Source organism: Heteronotia binoei, chromosome 14 (assembly GCF_032191835.1).
Source record: "Heteronotia binoei isolate CCM8104 ecotype False Entrance Well chromosome 14, APGP_CSIRO_Hbin_v1, whole genome shotgun sequence".
Lineage (NCBI taxonomy): Eukaryota > Metazoa > Chordata > Lepidosauria > Squamata > Gekkonidae > Heteronotia > Heteronotia binoei.
The window spans coordinates 26547856-26567528 of record NC_083236.1 but is presented as its reverse complement, the minus strand read 5'-3'; the positions used below and the strand labels follow the sequence as shown (position 1 = coordinate 26567528).

At 46.4% G+C, this 19673-nt stretch overlaps 1 protein-coding gene across 1 annotated transcript; it reads left to right on the top strand.

Moving 5' to 3' along the window:
• Positions 1-2966: 2966 nt before the first annotated feature.
• Positions 2967-14220, top strand: SLC38A7 (solute carrier family 38 member 7). Its single transcript, XM_060254347.1, has 10 exons — positions 2967-3360; positions 5506-5704; positions 7771-7915; positions 9201-9299; positions 10391-10448; positions 11269-11383; positions 11595-11742; positions 11891-12090; positions 13933-13987; positions 14074-14220. The coding sequence occupies exons 1-10, from the start codon at positions 3100-3102 to the stop codon at positions 14174-14176; spliced, it is 1383 nt and encodes a 460-aa protein (XP_060110330.1). The 5' UTR covers positions 2967-3099; the 3' UTR covers positions 14177-14220.
• The last annotated feature ends 5453 nt before the right edge of the window (positions 14221-19673 follow it).

The following is a 19673-nucleotide window of genomic DNA, read 5'->3' as shown; positions in this document are numbered from 1 at the left end:
GATGCCCTAAACATCAGTTTAGGGGAGGGACGGTGGCTCACTGGAAGAGCATCTGCTTGGGAAGCAGAAGGTCCCAGGTTCAATCCCCGGCATCTCCAAAAAAGGGTCCAGGCAAATAGGTGTGAAAAACCTCAACTTGAGACCCTGGAGAGCCGCTGCCAGTCTGAGAAGACAATACTGACTTTGATGGACCAAGGGTCTGATTCAGTATAAGGCAGCTTCATATGTTCACAGCTGAACATTGGTGCCCCTGGGCCCGCCCTTTGCTTAACTGACAAAATATGAAGACTCAATAAATACTATGCCAAACAAAAGTTTTTTTTAAATGCAGATTAAAGTAGGAGTCAAGTTGCACCCTTAAGATCAACACAATTTTATTCAGTTGAACATGGCAGATAAAGACAATTGCAAAAATTCGACTAAAGGCTAGTGTGGCAGTGAGTTAAGGGCATGATAGCAGGGAAAAACTCTGTGGTGTCCCCCTCTTAGTGCCTTAAACGTGCTAATTTTGCTTACTGGTTAATCCAGGGCTGGCAAATTGGTTAATCCAGGGCTTCCCGGACACTCTCTTCCTTTCCTGAGAGTTCCGCTTCTGGGTTTGGAAGTACCTGGAGATTTGGGGGATGGAGCCTGGGGAGGGCAAAGTGTAGAGAGGGGAGGGACTTCAGCAGGGTATAAGACCATAGAACCCACCCGCTCCAAAGCAACTGCCATTTTCTCCAAGGGAACTGATCGTTGTCATCTGGAGATCGATTGTGATAGCAGGTCTCCAGGTGTCACCTGGAGGCTGGCAACCCTAGGCAATGAAGGAACGTGGTTTGACCCGCACCCTCCTAGCCCGCTGGAGTCCCAGGTCAGGTTGCGCGGCAGCCTCCTTTGCCCGCCTCAAGTGCCGTAACCACCCCCGCCCTGCTTCTGCCTGCTATCTCGCCCAGTGCATGGGTATAGTCGCTTGTGATCGAGGAACTACGTTTCCCGGTGTTCATTGCACTTTGTTCGTGATCACGTGTCATTAGTCAGCTGAGTCGTTGCCCGAGCCGGTGTGGAGGTGAGTAGCCGCGGATCGCGTTCCCTTTACAGATTTGGCACAGAGAGCGGTATACTCTGTACGCAGAAAGCACAGCTGGGTCTGTTACACTGGCTAGTTTTCTGTGTTCAAGGAGCGGAATCTATAATATTTATTTATTTAGTAGATTTATAGTCCGCCCTTCCCCTCAATGAGCTAATAATCTCGGTCTAATGCAGACCAGGATGGGCGTAAAATTTGCTGAGCTGAAATGTATGTCTGTAGGATTCCTGTATTGTATAAACGATGTTACAAAATTTGATTTTTCAGGGCTTTTTTGTGTGCGCGTGCAAGCGGTTGGAGTTTGGTGGCGGAGAAGATGATCAAGCGAGGGCTGTGGATCTTAGCCAATTTGGGATTGCTTTGTGTTTTTGTTTTCAAACCATTTCCAAGATTGACTGTGATAGAAAGCGTGGAGTCTGCTGGGGACTCATCCAGAATCGAACGGGGGAGCAAAATCTCCCCCCCCCCTCAAAAAAAAAAAATCCTAGGCTCTCAACCGGGCAGACTCCCCCCTCTTCTGTTGATTGCATTCCGTTGCTGTCGATGTTCCATCCCCTCTGAATTATTCCTGAATTGGCCGATTTAGAGGATTTTCTACCCCATTTCGTTTACTAGAGTCTTATTTTCCTGTACTCCTGAGAACCCCGAGCAGGCAAAAACTGTAGGATAATGTATCTGTGGGTGGCTCTATTGTGCAGGTTTTGTCATCTGCACAGGAGCTAGCCATACTTTGCTATGAAAGATAGCGTCTGTGAAAGAGAAACAACCATTATCCATTGAGATTTTTTTTTTTTGGCAGACACTCCTCAAATGTTTCTGAACTTCACCCTAGTGAAAGCCTGCTGAGTCAAGCAGAAAATTGCTGTGAGATGCAGCTAGCTGCTGTAGCAACCAATAAACAAGGTCAAGTTGTGTTTTGAGTGTCTTCCTTTTTGAGAATTCATCTTTTCTGGGCTTCAAGAGCAAACTAGTCTACCTTTGAAGTCTCTAGTGGGCCACTGGTGACGGTTAGCAAGCAGTATCTTTGTGATACTGGTGGGGCCACTTGGTTGGGATGATTAGGGGGAGGGGAGTAAAAATCCACACACACCCTTAGCCTATACAAAGAAAGCAATTAGTTAAACCTTTGCTATCTCCCTGCCTCGAGGCCTCTGTCTGGAGGGCATTCTAGCTCTGATTTATCAGGTGCCGGGGGGACAAAAAAAGAGAATGGCCACAATGCTCTGCTTGTGATTTTTCCAGATTGGCCACTATCAGAGGCAGGATGCTAGAGTAGATGGATCTTTCCTGGTATAAACCAACAAGATAGTTATTTTCTTGATGCTGTGGTCTAAGGACGCTGTAAAAGGAGATTTACTGTTAGATAATTTTTGTCTTTTTGCTAAAAGATCACACTGCTGGCCTAGACTGCATGGGTGGGCAAAATATGCCTTAAGGGCAATATGTGGCTCATGAGAGTCCTTTGGTGGCCTGCCCTCCTCCCTGTTCTCACCAAGTTCCTGCTCTGGGACAAAGGGAGACATTCCAGCTAAGATCTGGTGTTCTGACCCCCCCCCCCAAAAGAAACATTTCAGTGTATCCCAGAAGAGGGACGTGAAAAGCTTTGAGGGTGTCTGCTTTCACCTGGTGTCTAGCTGAGGGGTGGCGTTCTCTTCCCTCTCCCCTGGAAAATTCTATAATGAAAGCCCCAGAGATGCTGTGGAGAATTTGTGTGTGTTTGTATGCCTGCCTAGAAAACAGCTGAAAGGTAGCTTTCTGCCCCCCTGCGCCCAATGATTAATAACCATTGACTGGCTGTTTTGAAGAACAGGTTCCCTCTCCATATGCTCAGTGCTGATTTTTGTCTTTTAGGTTCTTCTAGGACCAGTGTCCCCTGAGCCCCAAACTTGGTGGCAGCCTCATCTGAGCCCGACATGTCTGTCTGGGATGCCAAGCTCTTGTATCCTTCAGACTAATGTTTTGGGTTTCTCTGGGCATGAGACTCCGATCAGATTTGGTTTGCATCTGAGTGTTGCTTTCCTGGTAAAGCCATGGCCCAGAGCAACATGGGGATCAACAGTGAGTATGGAGACTGGTCGTGGAGCGCAGATGCTGGTGAGCGGGCCAGGCTGCTACAGAGCCCCTGCGTGGAGGTGGGGCCCAGGAGTGCTGAGGAACAAGGGCCTGCAACGACCTCAATCCTTGGGGCCATCTTCATTGTGGTGAATGCTGCCCTTGGGGCTGGGCTCCTCAACTTCCCAGCAGCCTTCAGCATGGCAGGCGGCGTGGCGGCAGGTGTTGCTGTGCAGATGGTGAGAGCAGAGATGTGCGTTGGCATGAAGATAAGAGGGATAATGAAATGGGGTGAAATGTGAGGAGGGAAGAGCCATGAAGGCAGCCGTTTGGAGGAAGGGTGGGGTAAAAACAGGAGGGGACATGGGGTTCACTGCCACTACCTGCCCCTTGACTTAGGGGAGCATTGCTTCACAGCGGCAGTGGCTGTGATCTTCACCATCTCTCTTGCATGTGGGAAAAACTCCCGTGTAGTTCCAAAGAAATGTCCCCCGGTTGTCCTCACCAATGGCAGCAGCCAAATTGTGTGCTAAAATACATATTTGCAAACTGTAGAATTCAACAGCTGCAGGACATGCATTCTGCACAAACCTGAGACTTCAATACTGGCCTATTTTGGTTCCATTTGAAAAATTTGGATTTTGGCATTCTGTAATGCTTAGAGCCTGAATTGAAAATGGAGAAAGAGACAGTTACAGCTTTGGAGAGGGTGAGAATAGCACAGCTGGGCAGATCACCGCACCCTGGCATCATGGGGGGAGTGTAGAAGTCTCATCCCTTGACTAATTCAAACCCATTTCTTTCCTAGTCTGTTAGAAAAATCTTCCTGCATACTGTTGGAAATTCTTCCTATGACCATGAAGGCCAGAGGCTTGGGGTGTGGCAGCTTCCACCTGGGCTGACTGTTTGAATTATCTGAACAAAGCAGGAGTCAAGTTGCACCTTTAAAACCAACCAAGTTTTATTGAGAACGTAAGCTTTCGTGCGCTCTCTAAGTACACTTCATCAGACGAGGGGATTACCTGATCCCCTTGTCTGATGAAGTGTGCTTAGAGAGCACACGAAAGCTTACGTTCTCAATAAAACTTGGTTGGTCTTGATCCCCTTGTCTGATGAAGTGTGCTTAGAGAGCCCATGAAAGCTTACGTTCTCAATAAAACTTGGTTGGTCTTAAAGGTGAAACTTGATTCCTGCTTTGTTCAACTGCTTCAGACCCACATGGCTGCCCTCCTGGATCTGTTTGAATTACTGGCTCTAAGGGGCAGTATTTCATGCTGTGTTTTAGCCAAAGCTATGTCAAACAATTCATAAGCCTGAATGTTCTCTCTCTCCCTCTCTGTTTGTTGACGTTTCTTGAATGAATTTATGCCAGTCATATCTCCATCACTGTGCATAGACAGTGCTAACATTAGCCAGATGCATATTTGCAAACTAGGAAATACATGTCTCTTTGTTTTACCTAGACTTTCAGCAACAGCAATTAACAGGCAACTTTTATTACCTTTTATTGCTATCCAGACCAAATGGTCTTCCAGTTCATTACACTATTTGATCCTTTGTAGCAGTTTACACTCTTAACCCACCAACTACATGTATTGCAGCTCACTGTACCCTGTCCCCTCGTCTGAAGAAGTATGCATGCATACGAAAGCTTACATTCTGAATAAAAACTTCATTGGTCTTAAAGGTAGAACTTGACTCCTACTTCGTTCTACTGCTTCAGACCAACACGGCTGCCCACTTGGATCTATTAGCCAGATAATATTATTTGAATCATTATTTTTAAAAGGGAAAATAATGGGGTGCCAACTGGTTCATAGAATCATAGAGTCGGAAGGGTCCTCCAGGGTTATCTAGCCCAACCCCAAGTGGTTGATTAGGAACATCCACTTGGAGACATTCATCTTCAGAGAGAGGGGTAGCATGGTACCTATGGATATGGGTTATGAATCAGGAGTGCCCCCTCCCTCTCCCAGTTTAAACTGTACTGCTTTGAACTCTGATAGTAGATGGCCTTTCAGTTCCCCTACTGTACTGTGGGACTCTGGTTTGATCCAGCTAGGCAGGTCTTCTGTTTTTATTGGGAAGGTGGTGGGAATGTTGCTGAACGTTCCTTGAGAGCACAAAAGCTAGAAGGGCAATCTGATGACCTTGAATTCCGTGCCATGGACCTTCCAAAAATGGCTCTAGGTGCCCCTTGTTAGAAGGCCAAGCTGTTGCTTCTCTTGCTGTCCACTATTGATCTGTCTGCCTGGGTCTCCAGTTGGGAGTCTTGTAGGCTCTGCTTCCTTTGGGGTGGGAGAGCAGAGATAGCATCATTTTTTTCTGGGGTTCCCAGAAGCCGTATCACTCATACTGAAAGGTATTCTGTCCCTTTACTGCAGTGCATGCTGGTCTTCATCATTGGTGGTCTGGTCATCCTAGCCTACTGCTCCCAGGCTAGCAACGAGTCTACGTACCAGGAAGTGGTCTGGGCTGTGTGCGGGAAGATTACAGGGATCTTGTGCGAGGTGACCATCGCCGTCTACACGTTTGGCACCTGCATTGCCTTCCTCATCATCATCGGGGATCAGCAGGACAAGAGTGAGTGCTGGTTATGGGGAATGTGGAGCAGGGATGGTCTGCTACATGGTCGCTTATTTTGGCCTTGTGCTTTGCAAAAGTGGGTGCAGTGATCCACAGGAGCTACAACTTCCGTGCAGTGGAACGCCATGTCTGGATGGGTGGACTGCAATGGGTCACTGGTGGGGGAGATATGGTCCAGGACTGGAGAGAACCTTCAGATGGGTTTTGTGGATAGGCTCAGACTGCAGCAAGGAAGGGGATTGCTCTTGTCCCTGGTTCCTTCTCACGCTGCTCCAGACAGAGGGGTTTGGACCTTTTCAGGCTGTGGAGGACTCTGGCCTCCCTTGTCTCTCTGAGCTAGTGTCTGCCCTCTCGTCAGGTCTCTTTCCGTCTGTCCTGACTTGTTCCTCCTCACCTCCACTTTCCCTGTCCTAAAATTTCCACCCTCCAGCTCCTCCCCATCCCACCCCCATGGTTCCTCACACGGGTGGATCCAGGAAGCCAACTCTCGACAGGATTGGGGTCATGCTGAGGTCGCTCCAAATGCTCCTGTGATGGAGCTATCCAGCCAGCAGGGTAGCTGTCAGCTTCCTCCTTTCCCTCCCTTGTGTGCTGCACTGTGGTGTCCTCCAGCCAGGGCTCTCAGGAGGACTTTGGGGGAGGGTCAGGTCAGGTCCTGGCTGGGGTCCAGACATCCCTGCCTCTCAAAGGCCTCGCTGGTTACTTTTGTGGCAGGGGTAGCTTCACCCTTGCAATGCACCAAGAGGCTGGCATATGCCAGGGCACTTCATTTTCATTTGGAACACACATGGCATACCTTGCTTTTGTTTTATTTTATATTATTTTGGTTTTGACTTGCAATCTCATGCATTATTTGAATATTTACCTGAGTTCAATCCTGGGCGGAAGCTGGGTTTTCAGGTATCCGACTCCAGGTTGACTCAGCCTTCCATCCTTCCGAGGTCAGTAAAATGAGTACCCAGCTTGCTTGGGGGAAAGTGTAGATGACTGGGGAAGGCAATGGCAAACCACCCTGTAAAAAGTCTGCCGTAAAAGCAACGTCGCCTCAGAGTCGGAAACGACTGGTGCTTGAACAGGGGACCTTTCCTTTTGTCTTGAGGGGGCTTGCTGTAATAATTCAAAGATTGCAAGTCAAAACCGAAATAATATAAAATAAAACAAAAGCAAGGTATGCCCTTGTTGGGTCCAAGTGGGCCCTGGGGGGCGCTGATGCCAGTGATATGTAGTCAAGTGCCAATCCGGCAAGGATGAAAACTTGAGAGCTGGTGTGGTGGTTAGCGTATCAGACTAGGATCTTGGAGACCCAGGTTTAAGTCCTCTGTCTGCCATGGAAGCCTGCTGGGTGGCCTTGGGCCAGTTCCCTATCCTTAACCTTGTCTACCTCACAAGGGTTGTTGTTAGATTAAACTGGAGAATTATGTAAGCCACTTTGTATCCCCATTGAGGAGAAAAGTGGAGTATAAATGAAGTAAGCAGAATAAGCAAAATGTCTGCTGCTGAAAACATTCTATTAATGGGCCAGTTTTCCACCCAAGGCTCTCTAGTGCTTGCTGAAGGTTGCTGAGTGAGCTGAAAAACTATGAGAACCACCCAGGCTTTTGTGCCCAACAAGCAGTCCTATAACTGTCCCATTGTTAGCGGGTTTGCAACCCAACTTCTTGTGCTGCAGTCTCTTCCCATTCCAGATTGTGAGGGCCTGGCGTTACTCCAGGTAGGCCCTGGCGTTACTCCAGGTAGGCTCTGGCGTTACTCCAGTCTTGTTTGGGGAGGGGTGGGTGGGTGGGTTGAGCACCTCTGATTCCTTGCTGGCTGCAGTTGTTGGTAGGAAAGATCTCAGCTTTTGGGCTTCCCTGGCCCAGTACCTGGACCCCTTGGCTTCCCATTATTAAAAATGGTCCCCCATCTTTCACACCTTCTCTCTCTGGACACAGAGGGTGAGGTTTGCATCAGAGTGCTTTTTCTGCCTCCAGCCATGTGCTGCCTTGAGCTCTTGATGCTGAACTCCCTTTGCTAGCAAGAAGATTTCCCTTGGTGAGGTTGTCTCCTCTTTTCTCCTTGGCTAGTCATTGCGGCACTGATGATGGAATCCTCGGGAGCAGAGAGTAGCCACTGGTACACTGACCGCAAGTTCACCATCAGCATCACGGCCTTCCTGCTTATCCTTCCCCTTTCCGTCCCTAAGGAGATTGGGTTCCAGAAATACGCCAGGTAACCTGCAGGTCGAGGTGGGGAAGGACTGGACAGATGAGTGGCTGGCTCTCAAGGGGGGATTATTTTGTGGTCTTCAAATTTTATCACACACAGGATAACCTTTGGCCAATCTTCTCAGAATGAAGAATGCTGGCTACCCTAGTCTATCCTGATGGGATAAAGCAGGTCCAGTTGCTGAATATGTCTTAGGCTGGGGGGAAGGCCCCATTAAGTTAAACTGCCCCACTGAAGAATAGTGTTGGGTGCTGACTCCTTTGTAGCCATGGGGCTTTGGAATGTCCCCTGAATAGCAGTTGTTGACTGGGAACAGCTGGAACTTAGCTTTCAAGAGATGGTCGGTCAGCAATGGCTGTGCCCAATGAGAATAACTTCCTGGGATACAAAGCTCTTTGCAAGGATCATTCACTTGAGCTTGCCAGATGGAGGCTGAGGTGATTTGTGCAGGGATTAGCCTTCCAGCAGCATAGGAATTCCTGGGTTGCTGTAGGTAGGTGGAGAATAAGACTTGAAAAGTCTGGGACCATCCAAAGGGGGTGCTGTATACAGCAGAGAGGATCCTACTTCTGATCCCTGCATGCATCCCCATCCCATGTTTGTAGGGGAGATCTGTATATTCTAAAGCAGTGGCATTCAGTCCACAATTCATGGAAAGCCACATTTGTAATTACTGGATGCCCAAAAGCATTGCTTCCATCCCCAGCGTGAATCCTGCAACAAAGGGAGGCTTACTCTTTACCCAGTCTACTGGGTGTTTTAGGGGGGGTGCTGCCTCCCAACCACAAACCCCATTAGGCATAGGCCTTGCCTACTTTCCTGAAACATGCTATATTGGGGAGTGGTGTTCAGGTAGCATGGCAAAAGAGCCATCAGTGGCTCCCAAGCCACTGAGAATCACTGTACTAAAGCATCACCTTTCACGAGGCCAAAGTAAGAACTGGACAGTGTCTGTTGCATGCATGTGTACTGTATACCCATGAGATACCTTGGCAGAATCTCTTTATTCACCACTGCTAACACTGGTGGCCCCCAAGAGCACAATACAAGGGTGGGAAAGCTGATTCAGAAATACTAGCCATCAGGAGGCTGATGCTTGAATGAAAGAGTGTGAGATCACTTTGCCCAGGGCAAGCCTGACACCATAGGATCTGAGCAGCAGAGGCTGTTGCCCTGCATTTAGATCCAGGGATGACGCTAGTATTCTGAATTCGCACTGGTCACAGCATCCTTGGAAAGAGGTGGTAGCGTAGCTCTGTAACCTTTCCCCAACCTCCCTCTCCCTCAGCTGCTTGAGTGTGATCGGGACATGGTACGTCACTGCTGTCATCGTTGTCAAATACATCTGGCCAGATCCGGACATCATCCCAGGGGAAATCCCAACCAGGTAAAATGGGAGTGGCGGTTCTTTAAATAGAATTGATGGGAGCAGGCCTGGACATATAATCAGCCAGTCATTATTTCATACACAAAGGCAAAAGGGGGGATCTATTTTTCATGGGTGTGTCTAGACAAGAGAATCTCCAATTTAGACGTAAACTGGAGTTAGAAAATGCTTATAGTTCTCAGGTTGTCAACAGATTCCCTAGCCAAGGAGCCCTTCCTGTATCCCAGCCGACACTCCCCCTAAGCTGTGGAGTCCTGTGAGCAGAAATTCTACTTCGTGAGCTACTGGCATGAAAGTTGTGAGCTACTGCATAAATGAGTTTGCTCTGGAGCCATTTTTCCTGAGCTAAGACAAAAATGTGTGAGCTAGAGGTTAAAAAACTGTGAGCTAGCTCACACTAACTCAGCTTAAAGGGAACATTGATGCATGGAACCCTTCCCTTCACAGTTCTCCTTTTCTGCTCAGTGGGTGGTTGCCTAACATCATTAATCCAGTTTGGTGTAGTGGTTAAGTGTGCGGACTATTATCTGGAAGAACCGGGTTTGATTCCCAACTCCTTCACTTGCAGCTGCTGGAAAGGCCTTGGGTCAGTCATAGCTCTTGCAGAGGTTGTCCTTGAAAGGGCACCTTCTGTGAAAGCTCTCAGCCTCACCTACCTCACAGGGTGTCTGTTGTGGGGGAGGAAGATAAAGAAGATTGTAAGCTGCTCTGAGATTCAGAATGGAGGGTGGGATATAAATCCAATATAATCATCATCATCCATAGAGACGGGAAGGGGCAGTTCCCATACTCAGTAGCTGCGTAGGAAGGTCACAGAGATCAGAATGAGTGAAGGAAAGCAAGGTTAGAAATTATCTCTGTAAGAAATTGTATGTCTACTTAACCCTAAAAATGAACATGTGCATTTTAATGTAGCTAGGCCTCATCGGGGAAGCCTGTCCTGTATTTCAAGAGAATCTGCTATCTTGATTTTCCATTAATTTGGATCTGGACAGTCCAGAATCTGGGAATTTCTAGGCCCTGGTAAATGTTCAGTACAGACGGTGGATGAGAGGGAGGTTCTGAGCAGGCTTATGTTTTTCTCTTCACAGCCCCTCCTCCTGGATGTCTGTGTTCAATGCCATGCCCACCATTTGCTTTGGCTTCCAGGTAATGCTTGTCTGAGGGTCATGGAGGGGTGGAAGCTGACTGGGGCCAGGAAGCTGCCTCCATCTCTTCTGGCTGTCTTTGTCTCCCTTTGTGTTAGTCCCCAGTGAACCAAATTCATATTTTAATTTTATTCATTTCTGACTTTGTTTATGCCCTGCCTTTCTCCCCATTGGGGACTCCACTGTCTCCCCATAACAACCCTGTGAAGTAGGTGAGGCTGAAAATGTGTGATGTGCCCCCAAAGCCATCGAGTGAGCCTCCATGGCAGAATGGAAATTCAAACCAGGTCTCCTAGATCTAGTGCAACACTCCGACCACCATACCACACTGTCTCTCTTTTCTTGTTGCTGTCGTTTTATGCAGATGAAGTAGAAAAGGGAACTCTGTCTTTCAAATAACACAGTCAGATTGCAACCAACCACTGAACTCTGTTCAGCAGAGTCAGCCAGTGATAGGCTGATCACTTCCAAAGTGGGCAAGACAGTCCCCTTGAGGGCATCAGCCTTTACCGACCAACGTCACCTCCATTTCCTGGAATGAAGACTGTAATCATCCTTCAGCTGAACTAAAGTCATAAACCAGAATGAATTATTAAAAAATTATGCGGAACTCACTGAGTTGGTGTTTGGATTCTAACCACAAAGTGCCAAACATTTACAAACATAAAGCAAAATGGGAGGTGGCACAAAAGAGTTTTTTTGCTCACCCTGTACTATTACGGTCTGCGGATAAATTCTGCATAACGCAAAAGCTTGCATCTTTTTTCATCCAAGCAGTGTTCTAGCCTCACCTACTTAGTATCTCCTCTTATCCCTGGCAGTGCCATGTCAGCAGTGTGCCCGTCTTCAACAGCATGAAACAACCAGAACTGAAGCCCTGGGGAGCAGTAGTGACAGCTGCCATGATCATTGCCCTTTTTGTCTACACAGGCACAGGTAGGGAATCAGACTTTGTCAGGTGCATTTCCTGTAGCTGCTCCCTGTGGTCTGGAAAGGAGAATGGGAGACCAGTGGTGCCCTAGGACTGCTGAGCACCAGCAGAGACCCCAGGCTCCTGTTCCTGTGTTGGGGAGAGTGGCTAATTGCTAGAGCCATGGTCTTTCCTTTTGTGTCATGGTAGATCCTTCTGTTCTCCGTTTTCCACCAGGTGTCTGTGGTTTCCTCACCTTTGGTTCTGGCGTAGAACAGGATGTGCTCCTTTCCTACCCCTCCAATGACATTCCAGTTGCCATAGCACGAGCCTTCATCATTGTCTGTGTTCTGACGTCCTACCCCATCCTGCACTTCTGTGGCAGGTGAGCGCATTGGGAGAAATCTGCAGTGGAATTGCATCCTCAATGCAGGGGATATCGCCAGCCACGTGCCAGGCTCCCAGGGAGCTTCTGCCCTGGACATGATGGAAGGAAGCCCTGATGATGCCTTTTGTTTTTGCTTCCTGGCTAGGGCTGTTCTGGAAGGTCTTTGGCTGCGCTACAAGGGAGAGACTGTGGAAGAAGACGTGGTGCGAGAAAGACGCCGCCGTCTGCTCCAGACTGTCATTTGGTTCCTTCTCACCCTCCTCCTTGCCTTGTTCATTCCCGATATCGGCAGAGTCATATCTCTCATTGGGGGGCTGGCTGCCTGCTTCATCTTTGTCTTCCCAGGTAAGGGGGCTTCCCTGATGGTACCATTTGGACACTGAGGGCCCCCTCAAGGGATAGTAGCCCTGTTCACGAGGTACAGTGAACACATGTACAATCCATATACCGTGTATACTTGATTGCTCCTTATATATGCATTAAGTAATCTTCTTGCAACATTCAGTACATGTACTGCTGCACCTATGATACAAGCTTCATTTTTATTCAGGTGCTGGTTCCTGGTTTCATTTGTAAAGCAAACATTTGCTGGCTGTTCCTTATGAACAAATGTATGTGCATTCACTGTAACATGAACAGGGCCATGGGGGGGAATAGGAGGAAGACTCCGTGTGTGCAAAAGGCTATCATCTGACAGCAGAGAGCCTCTTGTTTGTCTACCCTTGGCAAAAAAAACCACTTCTGTCTTTTTCCTCTGCAACTTGAAATTCCTGTGTCAGAGGCTGATGGCTGTACACAGTGTTGGGAAGACAACCATGTGGATATCCTTAGAGAGGATTGAGATTCTGGAAGGAGGCCATGGGGAGCTCTAGATAGGACACCCTGTCCGTTTGCAGAGCCCAAGATTCAGAGTTGTGACAATGACTTATGTGTGGCCCTGATATTTATGCAGGCCTCTCTGTGGGAGCCTCTCACAGCCTTTCTTCTCTTTTCTGATGTTTGCTTGCTGCCCCCAGCTGGGGGGTTGAGGTCACCAGTCCAGAGGTCACAGAATTCAGGTGCTGGGAGGAGGTGCACAGCAGGCCTTGCACCACAGCTGCTAACTAGGTTGAAGCCAAGGGGGTCTCTGTCCTCCCGCATAAGAATGAATGTCAGTATGGCTCAGAAAAACTACTACAGTGTAGGGCTTTATGCTGCTCAGTTTGCATTATCTATAAGGAATTTAGGGGCAAAATGCTGCCATAAGGTTCTTGGTCTGTCTCAACATGATGGCTGCAGAAAGAAATCAGAGAACGTCTGCCAAGAGTACTGGAGAGAGTGTCAGGGTGACAGCTACTTTGGTGTAGTGGTTAGAGTGGCATATTCTAATCTGGAGAACCAGGTTTGATCCCCACTTCTCCACAAGCAGCCGGCTGGGTAACCTTAGTCAGTCACAGTTTTCTCAGAGCTCTCTCAGCCCCACCTACTTCCCAAGGTGTCTGTTGTGGGGAGGGGAAGGGAAGGAGATTGTAAGCCAGTCTGAGACTCCGAGTGAAGAGTGAGATATAAATCCTGTTCTTTTTCTTCTTCCTTGTTATGACTCTTCACTTTTCTCCAGCTGAGGCACCACTTCCTTCCTTTTCTGGACAAAATGTTCAGGAAGATGAACTTGGAATATGCAAGAAGTGGCCATGGGAGCTTGATGTGATTCAAACATTGTGTGTGTGGGGAGGTGGGTGGAATAATACATGCTCAGCCATGGAGCCCAGGACAGTTGTGGCTACTTCTGTGAAAGATTTCACAAGAAACGGCTAGACTAGCTTCTGTCATGGATATGTTAAGATTCTTGTCTGAGTTACATGGGATAACATTCTTGTCTGAGTTACATTGGGGTTCTGTCTACACCACCCTTTATGAAAAGCAACATGTCCCACTGAATTAGGTGAGATGTTGGTATTTGCTCTTCCCCCTCCTCCCGGTGACATTATTTCCCTTGCTTTTGGTGAGGCAAATTGGTGGTCTTCTCAGGATTGGGTTCACACGACAGACTTTTCTGCAGATGTCTCCAGTTAGGTTCTGTGTCAGAGAAAAGTTCCACATGCACCAACATGAATTGGCTGATGTTTTTATTCCCTGAATATGATCAGGTTTGCCCAGAGACTTCACTTAACTCCTTATTGAGGGCTTCATATGTTTGTTCCTTGATAGGGCTTTGCCTCATCCACACCAAGCTCTCTGAAATCCAAGAAGCCAGGCCAGCAAGGTAAGAGACTTGGATTACTTTTCTCTTTTAACAGTGTGGTGGTCCTTCTTCCTGAGAAGGTACATGAACCTGTCATGTTTCCACAGTTGGTGGGCCTTGGTCAGCTACGGAATCTTCATGGTTACTCTTGGAGCATTTATCTTCGGACAGACTACTACCCATGCTGTCTTTGTGGACCTCACAAAGTGATCCCTTCAACTCCACCCTCAGATGAGTCTACTTCCTGAACTGTGGAGTAAAAGAAAACCTAAGAGGCCCAATCCCTGCGGTCTCTTAGATTTCAGCGAAAGAGGGTTTCCTTTTCCACTTCCCCTCCCGAAATGGAACAGGGCTGATAGGAGAAAGCTTCTACAGTTTTGATTTCACGTGTCCTAATGACTTGGTTGCTTTTCTGTGAACTTGCACAAGTCTATTCACCAAATCGTTTCAAGATATCTTCCTTTCAGGATATCTTCTTTTGTTCTGCCTTACCTTACACATATTTGTGTACAAGAATCCAGGATGGTCACTACACAAACATCGGACTGTATTTATTTGGCCAACAGGCTCATATTTTGTAGCATTACCAATGACGTTAGAATTTATTATTGAGGGGACAATGAATTTTATCATGTAAAGAGAACCGGCAACTGAGCACTATGGCTTAATTGCCCAAATGTGTGTGTGCTTAAAATGGGGGGGGGGGAGGATTGTAATCTTGTTAAAAAAATTAAGTGTCTTTTTACTTTCTGTATATGAAAAAGAAGGAACTTGAAGAGAATCCTTGAAAGATAAAGGGAAATTTGAAGATATTCAAGGGCACAGAAACTCAGTCAGAAACTCTTTAAGGTGCACAAAGTCCTGGTGGTACAGTAATCTGGGGATCTGAGTCAAAATGTTACCCAGGGCCCTGATCTGGATAGCCCAGGCAAGCCTGATTTCATCATATTTACGAGAGCTAAGCAGGGTCAGCTGTGGTTAGTACTTGGATGGGAGACCGCCTTGGAATACCAGCAGTCGGGAGGACAGAGGCAGGCTTTATTCAGCCACCTCTCTGAATATTCTTCAAGCCCCCAATAGGGGTCAGACACCAGAGATCGACATGACTTTCAAGTGCTCACACACACTACACACAAACACACACACAAAAAAATGTTACATAGGGAAATGGGGGGGAAAGGGTCTTTTCATTGTACAAGTCGACTTCCTGTGGATTTTGTTACAGGGTATGGATGAGGACTGGAAAAAACTCACTGCAGGCTCAAAGGTTAGGTGGTTGTATGGCTCTGAACACCAGATCATGTCTGTTAATAAGTTCAGCTGATCTCTGAAGTCTCTGCTTTCCTGGACTGGTTCCTTCCAGTCGCACCTTAACCGAGTTGTTCAGGGTCCTGTTACTCAGCAGAGATTTTCTGAGTCAGCTATTTTTAACTAGGATGAAATTCTGATTGTTTTCAGAGCTAATGAGCCATTCTCGCCTAACGACTGGGCTGGCAGCAGAACTACATGTCCCTGGATTCTGTATGGTGGGACATTCAGGAAATACAGCTGCTGTGTCCAGCTGAGGTGCTCTCAAGATATCAAATTATTAATTTTAAAGAGGATTCAGGTTCTTTTTATTTTTTTTAATTTTTGCTTGTGGTTCAGAGTAAGCGAATTTTGGTTTTTTTAAAGGGACAGGGTAATAATTAAAATAATAATAAAAAACCACCATTTCTGGATGGCTGTAGTTTGGAGTCTGACTGTTGAAAATGGGCTCGTCTCCCTGTTGAGGTTGCTGGCTGTGTCCCAAGGCTGTGCTGTCCTGCAGAGGGAGGATGCAACACCAAAGTGACAGAAGTTACATTCTCTTTGCCTGTTTGACTCACCTGTGCTCAGTTTCCTTTCCACTCTTAGCATCTTTCCACTCTTAGCATCTGCAGCTGGCTACAGAAAAAGCAGCTGGCACAGGCTAGGAGGAGGATAGCACCCACTATGAACTTACATTTAACAACTCCAGCCCTGGTGCGACACACCTTCATGGAATTTTGGATGATTTGGGGCAGGGGGAGTCTATCAAAGCTCATATTATGAGAACTGAGCTGCCCTCTGCAATTCCTCTGAATTATCAACAGCAGTGAAATAGTGGAAGAGAACCTCTCCTTGTGCTTGCTTGAGGCCATATGTTGCCTTTTCCTGCTCTAATCATCACCAGCTTTCACTGTGATGGAAGCATGGAGAATTTCTTAAGAGAGCTACTCTCTGTCAATTCGATATTTGTTGCCCCCTGTGCTCTTTGCATAAGGGTGTGGGTCACACTGTCCTATAATGCAAACATGTCCAAGGTCAAATGATCTGTCGTCACGGAAAGAGGAGGATAATGCTGGCTGCTTTGGGTCCTCACTGGGGAGAAATGCAGGGCTATAGATGAAATAAAGTACAAACTCTAGCTGCTCCTGAATAATTCCAAAAAGTGTAGGGGGGGGGAGATCTGTACTGTTTTGTAGTATTCTTAACAATAGAAGTGTACCAATTATTAGTAAAGGAGTTGTGTGCACAGTCACATATATTGTACTTGTAATAAGTTATGAATATTTCATAAGCCTATTATTCACATGTATTGGTGTTTGGTGCTCAGTCCAGACCTGGAACAAGTTCAGTTTTTTAAGGCTGCAATCATATACATATGTTTATTTAATTTTGGAAAATAATAGAAATATATATCATCAGCAAAACAAACAACACTAAGTTGCAGAAATAAAGCCTTCCTTGACATAGGGTTGTATTCAGATACTGACTGCTCCTGGATGTAGAGGTTCTTTAGGATCATCATGGCCAATAGCCCTCAATTTATCTCTGTTTTCTATATAAATCTGAGAAAAGTGACTTTCTTAACTTTGTGTTTGAAAAACTGGGAATGGACTCAGGAAATCTCATGCCGGAACAAATATTATTAGTCTTTACGGTGCTCCTTGACTTCTCTTTTGCTCCATCAGACAAACACAGCTTCTTGCATTATATCAGTGCCAATCACTACATGCTGTGTAGTGAGTTTAGGATTACCAACTCTGGGTTGGAAAATTCCTGGGGAAGTGACTTTCCTTTTAGTCTGTCCAGAATCTGTTAACCATGGCTGGGTGCCCCAGTCTTCTGCTATACATTGATGCAGACAACTGTGACACAAGGTTGTTCGCTTCCAGGTGGGGCCAGAAAGTCTCCTTACTACAGGGAAAAGGCTCCTTCAGCAGGTGGACTCTCTGTGACATCACACTCCGCTAAGGTCCTCCCCTCCCCAGGCTCCACCCCAAATCTCCAGGAATTTCCCAACACTACTGCAACTGCAAGCATTCTGCATTCTGCCTTTACCACTCTCAGTTCCATTGTGTAGCCTTTACTCCTCTCAATTCCGACCAAGTGGTGCAACAACGTCAGCAGAACCATAACAAGTCACCTCCTCTGGCTCTTAAAGTACCTCAGACTACTGGTCCAGTGAAACACAGAGGAAAAGGCCTACCTCCACCTCAGTCACCTCAGCTTTCAAGAACCAAAAATGGCTGTACCTCAGCCGGTGCAACTGCTTTAACTAAACTTGTGTTCTGGGATGTGCAGGTCATAACACTTAAAACATTTGAGTCCAGTGGCTCCTTTAAGACCAACAAAGTTTTATTCAAGGGTTAAGCTTTTGTGTGCGCACACACTTATTCATATACAATGAAATGGAAATTATCAGTCCATACATATAGGTAGAGAATGAGCAGTAAATTAGCATACAACACAACGAAGATGCAGGGGTGTCGAACTTGTTTGTTCGTATGAGGGCCGGATTTCACTTAAATGAGACCCTGTCAGGCTGGGCCATGTGTGTCATAAAATGTAATGCCAGGTAGTGGAGATATAAACTTTATAAAGGACACAGATGAACACAATTAAAGATTTTATAAAAGCTTAAGAGATTAGCACACTTGCAATATTTTGTTTAACAGTTTCTGAGAACACCTCTTACTCTCTCCGGATTTTGATGCAATAATTCAATGTCTGTGCTGTACTAATCTTGATTATGCTGTTCAGGTGTGTATCTTAGTTGCAAACCTACTTTTGATTTATTGACATTCATTACAGAAATCTCATGGTTAATGCTTTGAGCCTAAGACCCAGGGGAAACATGAAATGGCCAGCATTGTGAGCTTTTGTACATAAGTTGCTTTTGTGCTGTTCAGCCAATGAAGAAAATAGAGGCTTTGCTTTGTAGCTATGATTGAGCAAGCCTGGCAAAGCAAACTGCGATGCAGAAGGAAGCAAGAGAGAGAGAAGGAAGCAGATGACAATGAGTTGCTTTTGAGCCTGATAGAAGCTCTCCAGGGGCCTGGTCCGGCCCTTGGGTTGCATGTTTGACGCCCCTGGTTTAACAGATTCAAGGAACAAACAGGAACAACAAGATTAGCTGATATGGTTACCATTTGGGTTTAATTCCAGGGGAAAACATAGTGAAGGAAATAAATATGTCAAAATTGGGAGACTGATGCAGATGTATCCTTAACTGTGAAATGCTGAGAGTAATTAACTGAGACCCTGCCATCCCAATCTACTATTCCAAGTTACATCACATTCTACTACTCATTATGCTACATTGCAATCTATTATTCTAATCGATTTTTCCAAATAAAAAATAGCGAGGACATATGGCCATTCTGGGAGATTGGTGAGAACGCAGATGTAAGGGCTAAATGAGATTAGCAATAGCATATATAGTGAGATAAGAAACCAATATCCTTGTTAAGTCCAGGGGATTCAATTGTTCTGAGAGTTGTAATAGCTTTCATCTCAGCAATTTCCCTTTCTAGTCTGTTCCTGGAGTTCCTCCACAATAAAATAGCTACTTTGAGGTCACGTATTGAATGTCTTGGAAGGCTGAAGTGTTCTCCTATAGATTTCTCCTGATTCTTGATGTCAGATTTGTGTCCATTTATCCTTTGGTGTGGTGTTTGACCTGTTTGCCCTTTGTAGAGAACTGAAGAGCAGGATCAGATCTACATGTTTTTTGAGGGAGGGGGGGTAAAATTCAAAAATGATGCCCTTTTATGGGCCATTCTATCTTATGGTCCCATAGAATACAATGGACTCCATACCTAATTTGGTGCCCCCCCTTCCATCGCACCGGGAGCAAACACCCCCCTCTGCCCCCCCACCCTAGATCCGGTTCTGCTGAAGAGTATTGTTGGCATTTAATGGCATATACAACGTTTAGAAAATGAGCATGTGAATCAGCATAAGTGCATGCACATGAAAATTCACACCTTGAATAAAACGTTGTTAGTCTTAAAGGTGCTACTGGACTCAAACTTAATTCTACTGCTTCAGACAAACACGGCTACCCACCTGGGCGTGAGATGGTGTAGTTGATGTTGTAAGGTCCAGTGATTGTGTTGTCTGGGTGTATGAGGCAGCAAAGTTGGCATCTGAATTTATCGCAAACTCTGCTACTAGTGTCCATATTCAGAGATGTTGTATTATTGTGGGTGAGGAATCGTTTGAGATGGGGGGGGGGGGCTGTCTGTGGCAAAAAAGGTTTGTTCCCCCCTGTACTTGTGAAAGAGTTCTCTATATAGGGCAAACAGGTTCTCTACACGAGAGAACACACGAAAGCTTATACGCTGAGTTAAACTTCGTTGGTTTTAAAGGTGTCACTGGAGTCAAACGTTGTCCTGCTGCTTCAAACCGACACGGCTCC

Excerpts from the sequence above, each read along its gene's own strand:
- SLC38A7 (XM_060254347.1), top strand. The coding sequence starts at position 3,100 with ATGGCCCAGAGCAACATGGGGATCAACAGTGAGTATGGAGACTGGTCG. Across the intron at positions 7,916-9,200 it reads GGGTTCCAGAAATACGCCAG|CTGCTTGAGTGTGATCGGGA; the intron begins GTAACCTGCAGG and ends CCTCTCCCTCAG. Across the intron at positions 9,300-10,390 it reads CCAGGGGAAATCCCAACCAG|CCCCTCCTCCTGGATGTCTG; the intron begins GTAAAATGGGAG and ends TTCTCTTCACAG.